Genomic DNA, 12,108 nt, shown 5'->3' with positions numbered 1-12,108 from the left:
CACACACACACACACACACACACCAGGCTTCTTTCAGTTTCCGTCTACCAAATCCACTCACAAGGCTTTGGATAGCCCGAGGCTATAGTAGCAGACACTTGTCCAAGGTGCCACGCAGTGGGACTGAACCTGGGACCATGTGGTTGGTAGCAAACTACTTACCACACAGCCCCTCCTACACCTATATATACATGATTATCACAATTTAACATCTGCTTTCCATGCTGGCATGAGTTCGATGGTTGACAGGAGCTACAAGCCAGAGGACTGCACCAAGTTCAACTGTCTGTTTTGACGGTTTTTATGGTTGTATGCCCTTCCTAATGGTACCAGCACCATATATATGTGGTGGGGAATAGTATGTGTTCATAGGTGTGCCTGTGTGTGGATATACATATATGTTTGTGCCTCCCTTGTTTTGACATCACACAACAGCTGTAAACGAGCATCACTGTCACACAAGTGGTGTTCTTCAATTCCAATCTTCTATATCTGGCCATGGGGAAGTACCACCTTGTTCAGAAGTAGGTGTGGACAAGTAACAAGAATGGTATCCTGGTGTAGGAAACTGCCTCAGAAAATTCCAACCCATGCAAACATGGAAAAGTGGACATTAGAATGATGATGATGATATGAATCTGAGAATGATTCAATGATTCAACAGAAAAAGCTGATGTAAGCTTAAAGCTAAGTCACTCTGAGAAGTAAATTTTATTTAGTGAGTAGACAGCGGCTTGTATTTGTTTCAAATAACTAAAATTACCCCAAAACATTTGAAGTAGCAATCACAATATAGAATATCATTATTAACTTGTCTATTTCCCCCGAAAGATACACTTGTGTTTAGTCCCGAGAAACTAAAAGCGAGAAATCTAAATCAGATCTGACATATCATTTAGAACATCTCTCGAAATTGGTTTGACTCCAGTTGAAATACAGTCACGAAATTGTTAACATGGCCACAGCCAACAGGTTAGAATCAGTAATATGAAAGCAAACCTTTCTTCTCTACCTGCCCACCCCCCACCAAATTTAATTATGTCTGATCACATTCAATAAATCACGATTGATTTTTAAAAAAATTTGATGGATAGTAGAAATTAAAATTCTCTAGGACAGCCTTAAATGAATAAAAACATTAAAAAAGTCATTTGATGATGCTGATAAGGAGGGGGAAAGAGGATGAGGAGGAGGGGTGTTTAGAAATGAGAGATATGAAATAAATCATTTTTAATGGTGGAATTCAAAGTAGATGTCATCATCATCATCATTCTCAATGCTGGCATGGGCTTTAGATGGTTTGACAAATCTATAAAATAATTCAGTGAAGAATATTGGGATAAAAAAAAACCTCTTTTTCCATCCAAGGGGGGTTTTTTGACCCAAAATTCTGCATGTTATTTATAACTTTATATACTTCAAGTTCCACTATTTATTCATTAGGAATTTATTTAATAATATTATTGCTCTTAAGGGAATGAGCTGGCAGAATTGCTAGCAAGCTGGGCAAAATGCTAAGCAACATTTCGTTTGTCTACATTCCGAGTTCAAATTCTGTCGAGGTTGACTTTACCTTCTGTCCTTTTGGGCTCAATAGAATAAGTAACAGTTGAGCACTGGACACTGACATAATTAACTTACCCGCTTCCCCAAAATTGCTGGCCTTGTGCTAAAATTTGAAATCAATATTACTATTGCTTCTGATTTAGACACAAGGCCAGCAGTCCTGAGGGAAATGACCCTAGTATTTCACAGGTATTTGATTTTACTGACTGCAAATGGATGAAAAGCAAAGTTGAGCTCAGCAGAAACTGAATCCAGAACATAGATTATTGGACAAAATGATTTGTGGTATTTGTTCTAATCTAACAATTCTGTCGATCCACTGCCCTGAAGAGAAAGGGCTAGCTGATTACATCAACCCAGGTGTTAACAGGTAATTTAATTCGACTTCAAAAGGATGAAAGCCAAAGTTAACCTCAGTAATAATGATAATTGCTTCAAATTTTGAGACAAGGCCAGCATCTTTAAGTAGGTGAGGGCTAATTGGTTACATTGACACCCCACTCCACACCCCCAATGCTCATCTGGAACTTATTTTATTGATCCCAAAAGACGAAAGGCAAAGTTGGCTTCAAAGAGATTTGAACTCAGAACAAAAAGAGCTGGAAAAAAAATTGCTAAGCATTTTGTCTGATGCGTTGAATCAGTGGTTCTCAACCAAGGTCCATATAAGATTTTATTCTTAAAACTTACGTGCAACAAAATTGGTTATACATATATCAGTGGTTCTCAACCAGGTTCCATATGACCCCTGAGGGTCTATGTAAGATTTTGGGGGTCCATGTAACAAAATAGTAAATTGGGGATCCATAATAATATCCTAAATAGTATTCTGAAAAAATGTTGCTTTAGGTGTATGCTTTGGCATTTACTGCAAGAAACAGTTGGGTTTCTTTATCTAACATTTTGCATAGATCAAGCTACACAAGTTAATGTGTGAATTACAAAATAAGAATTTTGAAAGAAGTTTCTGTAAAACTAGTTTCCATGCATTGATTGACTATAGGAGACCACCAGGCTAAAATAACAATCAAAGGCTTCCATGGATAAAAAATGGTTGAGAACCCCTGACGTATATAAATATAAAACACTTACATGCACATGTAATTTCATGAATTGTAAAACTGCTCTGTTAGCAAGTTATGATTTATAGATGCAGCAAATGCACATGCTCTGTGTACACTTACATAATTTTCACACACTCTGACATACATTGTATTACTTTGAGACTTTTTTTCTCCTGTCTGCATTCTGTCATGCTAATTCAGTTGTTTATTCTCTACTGGTTAAAAATATTAAAAGAATTAAATTCTAGTCAGAAAACACAGCGACAAGAGATAATAAGCTTTTGGGTTCTCATCCCCATTGTTCAACATGTTTTCTGTGCTGGGATGGGTTGGACAGTTTAACAAAATTGGAGTTCAACTGTGTCAAACTCCAATGTCTATATTTCCTTATATGAGTCAACACACACACACACACACACACACCTATATATAATTAAGTTTTCTAATCTGTTTCTCTTTTAGCTATGTGAGTGCAATGGTTCCTGTGAAGACAATGAAAGAATATGATATATTGCAAGAGGTGACTGTTTTGTTTTCAGAAACTGTGCATAGGTGAGTGAAATCACTTGATTATTTTGTGACCATGTCTTTGAAAATAATAAAGAAGTCAATTTAATGTATGAATCTCATCTTATCTGGAACATTATTAGTCACATTGTTTTGAATTAAACATGCATTCTTGTAGCTAAGAGATTTCAATGAAATGATGGTTTATTTTTAGAATGACATTGTATGGTAGGTGTGAGAGGCTGGATTTAGTTGATTTGTACTCAAAACAAGCTGCATGTTGCTTGTTTAAATGTTAAAGGTTAAAATGTGATTTTGCTTTATAAGACTAAAAGAAATATCAATCAGGTTGATATCAAAACAGTTAATGTTCACTGGAACAAATCAGTATTTTGTTAGTTGAGACACTTGACAACTTCTCATTTGCAGTGTATATTTTGCCTCAACCCTACAAAGCTTAAATGCAGGTAAGGAAGGTTTACATGGAAATTGATGAATATAATTTCCAAGGAATCTTGTCTTTGGTAATTTGGTAATATGACTGCTTGTAATAAGTTTGTCATATTTTTCTTTTTTGAATGGTGATATTGCAAGAAATATATTTTCTTTTCCTCTTTATTATATTCATATGTTTAGAATAGGAATCAACCAAGTGGACAGGTGTTGCAAATAGTCTGAGAAGTTGATATCATCACTGTATGCATAATATCTTGTGCAAGGTTCTCCAGACTGCTACTCTGCCATTTGGAGAATTTATTTTTGAGTTATTTTCCTCACATGCCTTCATTAATTGGAAAATATTGACTCAGTGCATAAATGATTGAGAACTTTGATCTAGGCATTTTTATATTTTCTATCATCATGGTTTTGACACCTGTGTTCAGTTTTTATGTTAAAATTACTGAAAGTCTGACAAAAGAAGCTCTATCTGTTGACTTCCTCACCATTTTGTAACCTTATTTTTTTTAAAATACACAGCCTAATTAATCATCATTTTAGTGTCTGCTTTTCTACCTCTTCATGGATCTGATATTTTAAAACTAAGCAATCATATCATTGAAATCTCAAAACTACAAGGTAATGCATGACTAATTCATATCAATGTGAATAAACACATTAAACTTGAGAAATCTGACTACTTTAGGGTTAAAAAAGAAATCTAAAATATAAGAAATATCAATCTAATTTTTGATATTTTACACGTATTATTTGCCTCATGCAAATAGTACTGAGATTGTTGTTGCTACAGCTATTATTTTCATAGTTGACACTTCACAAAATGCTCACCTGCGAAATAAGTGTTATTCACAAACACTAAGTCCTTACAGAGTTATATACCTTACCAAAAGGGTGTCACTGAACGGTTGTAGCAGTATCATGTGAACTGTAATCCATCCACCTATATCTGTCATTGTCCTTCATATATTTTGACAAACAATTTTTCTTTCCAGTAGTTTTTATATATCTTTAATCTTCACACACTGATTCACATGAATGCACATTTATACTTTTCTGTTTTCGCATTGACTTTAAGAACTCCCTCTCTCATAGATACTAAACAGCAGGCTTTAATGTTAAATTTTTATTTTTTTTCCTCAACTATTCTCAAGGAGTGGTTAAAATGGATCAATTTCTAAAACATTTGGTTACAAATTAAGAAGATATATCACTCTTATGTGTGCATTCATTTGGAGACAAAAATTAGTTGTTACAATTTTGAGTGTCATTCTTTAATTAAAGAGAAATTTTAAATTTTTTTGCAGATCACTAAAGTTAGGTCTTCTTACTCAGGAGATGATAGATGACTATGACCCTGCACTAATGTTCACTATCCCTCGATTGGCTATTGTTTGGTAAGTATTTAAGACCAGAGATTACCAGTAAGGGCAACAGCATAGCATCTCTTTCTCTAGTATTTGTTACAAAACTTCAGTGTGTCATTTTAAAATGATGCATTGCTGTTTTAAGAAATTTCTAGTAAAATCTTATCCTGTATCTTTTTAATATTGAAAAAAAATATATATAAAGATGGTGAGCTGGCTGAATTGTTATCATGCTGGGCAAAATGTTTTGTGGCATTTCATCCATCTTTACCTTCCAAGTTAAAATTCTGCCAAGGTTGACTTTGTCTTTCATCCATTCAGGGTTGATAAATTAATTACCAGTTGAACACGGGGATCAATGTAAAACGATTTACCCTGCCCCCAAATTGCTGGCCTTGAGCCAAAATTTGAAATCTGTGTTAAAAAGTATATTTTACTTATTTTAGAATTAGGTATCCAGAAAATTCAAAATTTTTTACTCATGATGAAAACGAAAATTATTTCACTTTCTTATGTTAAATATGTTAAATATAATTTTAAAATGTTCATATATTTTTATATTCCTTTAGTGGCATACATACGTACATAGGGACATACAAACATGCACATCAGTACTTGTGCACATCAGTTAATAAAACAAAAGATTTTAAAAACGATCTTCAAGCTGTAGGTACTTGTTACAAACTACTAAAATTGTGCTTATCATGTTTTTAATAGTAGGTCCCTGAATGACAAGCACATAGTTGCATCCTGTCACTTGCTTACTTCTTGACCCTGTATTTTTATTATTGGATTTGCTCTGCTCTATGACTCACTACAAGGCTGTCTGCTGTAACCCTTGTTATAGCATTCAGTTTCTTTGTAATGTTACATGTCTTCTAAGCAAGCCACATATGTTGGTTTGTGGGCACCGACAATGTGTGTCCTTGTTTCTTTGCTTTATACATATGTAGCATGTGTAATGTATATATATGTATGTGAAAGCACTTGGCTTGGTGGTTAAGGTATTTGGCTCACATTCGTAAGGCCATGAGTTCAGTTCCCAGTGAAACATTGTTCCCTTGAGTGAGACACTTCATTTCACATTGCTCCAGTCCACTCAGCTGGCAAAAATGAGTAGTACTCATGTATTTCAAAGAGTCAGCCTTGGCACACTATGTGTCACACTGAAAGGGTACATGTGTCTGTGGAGTGCTCAGCCACTTGCACTTTAATTTCATGAGCAGGCTGTTCTGTTGATCAGATCAACTGGAACCCACATTGTCATAACTGATGGACTGCCTGTTATATAGGTATAAAATGATGAATAATGTTCCTCCACTGTCACATCTATTTAACCTCTCCCTCTCCTCGCTTGACATAATGTTCCAATAGCTGGGATATTCTAGAAACAGCTATTTAGACCATGGACACCATTTTATTATATAGCTAAATTAAATGTACATGAGACAAAGACAGCAATTTCAAGTGCAGTGGGGCAAGTTGATAATAGTAGCCCCAGTTCTTGATTGGTACTTAATTTATTGACCCTGAAAGGATGAAAGACAAAGTCAACTTTGGCTGAATTTGAATGCAAAACATACAGAGCTAGAAGAAATATCACTAAGCATTTTGTCTAATATGCTAGCAATTCTGTCAGTCCTCCACCACCACCACCATCATCATAATAATAACAGTAATAATGGTTTCACATTTTGGCACAAGGCCAGCAATTTGGGAGTGGGGAGGGGGTAAGTTGATTACATTGACCCCAGTGCTCAAGTGGTACTTATTTTATCCATCCTCGAAAAGATGAAAGGTAAAGCCAACCTCAGTGGAATTTGAACTCAGAACGTAAAGACAGACAAGGTGCCACTAAACATTTTGCCTGGTGTACTTGTGATTCTACCAGCTTACCAAGCATCCATGTTTATAAGGCAGAAGTATATACCAGACATTGATATGCAAATTTATCTGATTTTTCTATTGATTCTGTTGTTCTTTCACCCTCATTTCTCTAGTAATTCTAATTTGTTTCAAGAAGGTTGAAGCTATTTTCTTAAAGTAACAAGTCACTGCTTCTCCCCATCCTAAGGAATATGGCTTTTGTCTAAACTTACTAGTGAAGCCAGCTGGAAGAAACAAACCTCTGTATTGATTTCTTACAACTGACTTTCAATGCATATTCATCTGTTAGTGTGTAAGTACAGATGTCAAAAAGGGCTAAAAATTTGTTGTTTACAACTTATTACCAAGACAGTAACTAAGTCCTGAGTTTACCTGACACAGTAGTTTTGATGATTGGACTTAAAACTGTTCACACATACACACACACACATATAAATATATGAAATCTCGGTGGCAGTGGCGTTTCTTTATTGTTGTTGAGGATGTTTCCAATGTTTTCTGAGTCTGAAACCCCAGGAACCATTTGCCAGTGAGTTTGGTTAATGTGGAGAAAGAGACAGGAGTTCAGTCCCTTGCGTTCTTTGATCTTCAAGGTTTCTGTAACGTTGACTCAAACTGTATTGAGATGACTGGTGGCCTTTCTGATTACAGAGAGGTGCTGCAGTGTGTCATAGTCTGCCTTGGCACATTGCCTCAGTGCAGGAAGGCGGGGTTGGTGACATGGGCATCAGTAGGATTTGTAGCTCTTGGTGGAATTTGAACGATGGATGCAAAGACCCAGAACAGGCATCTCCTTTTCTCCAACGATTGCTGCCATCTCACTACCCTGTACTGGTACTTTATTACTAATCCAGAAGTGATAAAAGAGAAAGTTAACCTCAGCAGGATTTGAGGTGAGAGTAGAAGGTGCCGGAACAAATGTTGCAGGACAGTCTATCCAATGCTTTACTGGCCTTGGCATATATGTTTGTATCTTTATATATATATACATATATACACATACGTATTTATGTATGCATGTATGTTGGCAAAGTGGAGGCGCAATGGCCCAGTGGTTAGGGCAGCGGACTCACGGTCGTAGGATCGCAGTTTCGATTCCCAGACCGGGCGTTGTGAGTGTTTATTGAGCGAAAACACGTAAAGCTCCTCGGCGCTCCAGCAGGGGATGGTGGTGGACCCTGCTGTACTCTTTCACCACAACTTTCTCTCACTCTTACTTCCTGTTTTTGTTATGCCTGTAATTCAAAGGGTCAGCCTTGTCACACTGTGTCTCGTGCTGAATCTCCCCGAGAACTACGTTAAGGGTACATGTGTCTGTGGAGTGCTCAGCCACTTGCACGTTAATTTCATGAGCAGGCTGTTCTGTTGATCGGATCAACTGGAACCCTCGTCGTCGTAATCGACGGAGTGCCATATGTTGGCAAAACTTAAGAAAGCACCAGTGCAAAGTTGAATCAAGCTAAAGCAAAAATAATGATTTCTGTTCCTTGGTGTCAGTTATTTGCATGTAAACAAAATTTTTGCAGGATTTTTGTATTTTATTTTCCCTAAATCTAATTTAGTCACTAATTTATGGAATTATCTAAAATTGTTTACTTGATGGCACCACAGATGCTTAAAACTGATCACCAATTATTGTTTCAGCGGTCTTCTTGTATACCCTGAGGGTCCACTAAATCCAGACATGGAAACTAGCAATATGTCGGAGATGTTCCGTCCTTTTCAGCCCCTCCTTTATAAAATAAGGTATGTTTTTTTATGAAATGTTTGAAATAATGTGGTCAATGAAAAGAGGTCTTATCTATAAACATTGTACTTAGATATATCTATTCTTTACCTTAAATTTTTTCTGTGGTGTATAATGGTCATAAATGATGCAGCCTGAACAATTATTACTAAATTTGCATCCTTGGAAACTTGAAATTTATTGACTTTTAAGTTTTCAGGGACTCAAATTCAATACCATTACAGCTGTCACAAGCTGGGTATGGTTCTTATATAGATATGTAATGTGAAAATAGATATGTGAATTATTATTTTTTTTTTTTGACAACTTTTTTCTAAGTTTTTTCTTTTGTCATTCAGTGAACAAACTTACATCAACATCAAAGACCTCATGTCATGCATATATATATATACACACATATATATATATATATATATATATATATATATATATTAGTAAACTATACAAGTAAAGTGAAATAATTTGAAAAATGTGGATAAAATACATTCTGAGTGTGTAAAATGGTACCATGTAAAAAAGCAAAATTTATTTTTAATTTTTAAACCTTTTTTCTTTTCTTTCTATTCTTTTATCAGAGAACTTCTTTACACTCTCAGCCGGGATGAATTATTTACCTTAGAGAAGGCCCTGTGCAGTGCAGATGAACCAGAGATAGACCTGTCGTCCTCGTTGATTCATCAGTCTGATATTGACAGCCAGTCACAGGTGTCTTGTCAAACAGAAAAAGTTGCATCTATGGATGCCCGGTTTTTAACCATCTCTCCACTAACTCCTGCCCTCTACCAAGACTCCGCTGCTTGTCAGGAAGATATTTTGGTCCATTCGCCCAGCTCAGGTAGCCCAGTCACTCCAGATAGTGAGGGTGAGTTTAGTATTGGACAGATGAGTCATTCTCCATCTGTGGTTACCATAATACTCAAAGGGTCACCTGCCAGTGACCACCGAACTGTTGAAAGTGTAGAGATTTCATCTCTGAACAAATGTGCCAGTAAAGACTCTGGTTTTTCTAGTGAGAACATTGGCTCCAGTGGGAGCCTGAGCAATCCGGTGTCATCATGTGATGATGATGATCACCACAGTTCTGCCGATTGTGCCATGGACACTAGTAGCAATAGCAGTAGTAATAGTAGTACCAGTAGTAATACTAACAACAACAACAACAACAACAACAACAACATTCCAAATGACAGAGTTGATGCTGCCCAGGCTAGTTGTGGAGCTGAACTTTGTGACACAGCAAGTTTACCAGTAAATCCATCTTACCAGTCACCATCACAGCTTCAACAAGAGTCACATTCATTAAGCTATCAACACTCTTACCCATCCTCACCATCATCTACTCCATCCCCTAAACAAGTTCGACACAAACCGGAGGCTTGCGAGAGCCCCAACACATCCACAGATATTCTGACCACACACCATGATATAACTGACCGCCTGGTGAGCCAGAACCTGTCATTGCCCTCATTCATGCCACCCTCTTCATCTCTGTCACCCCAGCTCCCTTCCACTATGGATATACCGCCTGCAATGACCCAAAGTTGGCAGTATGATATTCAGTTTGAAATTCCTCGTATATCAATACAGCCGTCGAGTTCTGTCGAGGATATAGATGCTATACATGAAGTAGGACTGCAGCAGAAGCAGCAGAAGCAGGATGTGCAACAGAATTCTTCATCTTCACCTCCATCACTGTCACAGCAGCCACAACAACAACAACAACAACAGCAGCAGCAGCAACAGAGTAACCACAAACAAGTTCACTCAGCACACAACCCAAGCCATGATCATCTATTACAAGAGTGTGCTGAATCAGCTGCAACAATCCGGCCATCAAGTCACTACTTAGGGAGCTGTCGTCGCAGCACAGAAGCAACGAGCCATGCTGGAGGAGACCTCATCAAGAACAAGCGGAAAGTGTGCCACTCGAATCGCGTCACGGAGCCAGACTGCAAAGGAACATTGAAGTTCAGTACAGCAATGAATGCTTGTGCCCTTGAAAAGTTCCAACACAAGGCTGGCAACCCCTACCGTCGGGGTAGTGTTGGCGGCGGTGGTGGTAGCAGTGTGAGCCATGGTGCTATGTTACCAGATGACTCGGAAGCCTGTCTGGAAATTCCAAGGATTCAACGGCTGCGCTATACTGAGAGCATCAGTTCAACCTGCTCCAGTTGTCGCAGTGGATGCAGTGTTGGTAGTGACTGTGAGTGGGATCGAGAAAGGTTAGTAGCTACCTTTGTTTTGTTTTTTTTTTCTTCTATTATACATTTTCTTTTGGTGTTTTAACTGCTTTAATATATCCAAATATTAAATTCACAGTTTCAACTGATTACATATTCATATTATTGGGATGACTGTTTTTACATGTCTGTGTCTTTTTTTTATATATATATATATATCTGTGAGGTAACAGTGGCACTTAGGTACAGCTATGCAGATTTAGGTATGCATAGTTGTTGTTTAAAACCAGGTTAGACCTCCACTCAAAAGCATCTGTCTTTGATCAACCTTTCTGTTTTCCTGTCATAGTATATTTAGGCTTACATTGCACTGTGTAACAATTTTTTTATTTTTTGGTCTTTGATAAGTGTTATTTCCTATTTGGTTCTATCTAGAAATCAAAGGAAATGACTACTATTCCCTTCACACTTTGCTTTTGTGCCCAGGATATCAATGTTGTGAAACTGACCTTTTTCTGTGCTCAGTTGCAATTGCAGAAATATTGTTACAGCAAAATGTTCTGCTCAATAGCACAGATTTGTTTGTCAGTTGCTTGATCTTAACCACTTGAGCATATCCCTTAGTTACTGACAATATGTACATCTGGGGTTTGAATAAATGAAACAAAAACGAAGTTTGAAGGAAATATTGGCTATTTTTCACACCTTCTAGGGGTAAACAAATAGAAAATAATATTTGTTACCCAAGGACAAAATTTGTACAAGATGTATTGGATACAGGAGGTATTGGATAACAGGATGTATTGGATAACAGGATGTTATCCAATACATCCTACTTTTATAAGAGGTATGGTATGATTGAGGTTGATTTAGTTGCTGTTTTTAGCAAATTAAATAACCACATAGACTTCATCTTTAGCTTTTATGTTAAGGTTTCTTTGACTCTTGTACGGATGTCTATTCCAAGGACTCAGCACAGTAGTTGGAGCCAGGCTTGAAACGAAAGGGCAGTAGTCTAAAACAGTCATGACTAGTGTTTGACCCATGGGACTTAATGGCATGCCTAAACAAAAACTAAGCTTCAGTGTTTTTAATAATACAGCCTGCCTTGTGATGAGTCATGTCTTGTGGGGCCTTCTTCTCACAAAAAGTTGTCTGTGCCTGTTTTTTTTTGTTTGTTTTTTTACTTCCTGAATCTGGAGGAATGACTAAGCCCATAATCCTTGCAGTTCCTCTGAGACTGGAGAAATTGATGCAGTGAATGTTGTGTTTAATTTGTTGTACATCAGTGCCTGCAGGAAAGACAAGAATGGGGAGGAAATTCCGGATGGATG

At 37.1% G+C, this 12,108-nt stretch overlaps 2 protein-coding genes across 3 annotated transcripts in view; one reads left to right on the top strand and one right to left on the bottom strand.

Annotated features, from left to right (window-relative positions):
* LOC106872705 (ceramide synthase 6) overlaps positions 1-12,108 on the bottom strand; it is a 136,610-nt gene that overhangs the window by 52,272 nt on the left and 72,230 nt on the right. The gene's annotated exons all lie outside the window — the stretch shown is intronic.
* The window catches only part of LOC106872721 (lateral signaling target protein 2 homolog), a 188,997-nt gene that overhangs the window by 168,420 nt on the left and 8,469 nt on the right, over positions 1-12,108 (top strand). The window contains exons 2-5 of the mRNA XM_014919804.2: positions 3,091-3,182; positions 4,901-4,990; positions 8,492-8,593; positions 9,170-10,816. Of these exons, the coding sequence (XP_014775290.1) occupies positions 3,106-3,182; positions 4,901-4,990; positions 8,492-8,593; positions 9,170-10,816 (1,916 nt within the window). The 5' untranslated portion in view covers positions 3,091-3,105. The remainder of the gene's footprint in view (positions 1-3,090; positions 3,183-4,900; positions 4,991-8,491; positions 8,594-9,169; positions 10,817-12,108) is intronic.

The sequence above is a fragment of the Octopus bimaculoides genome, chromosome 1 (assembly GCF_001194135.2).
Source record: "Octopus bimaculoides isolate UCB-OBI-ISO-001 chromosome 1, ASM119413v2, whole genome shotgun sequence".
NCBI classification, from domain to species: domain Eukaryota; kingdom Metazoa; phylum Mollusca; class Cephalopoda; order Octopoda; family Octopodidae; genus Octopus; species Octopus bimaculoides.
This window is presented reverse-complemented; position numbering and strand designations above follow the sequence as displayed.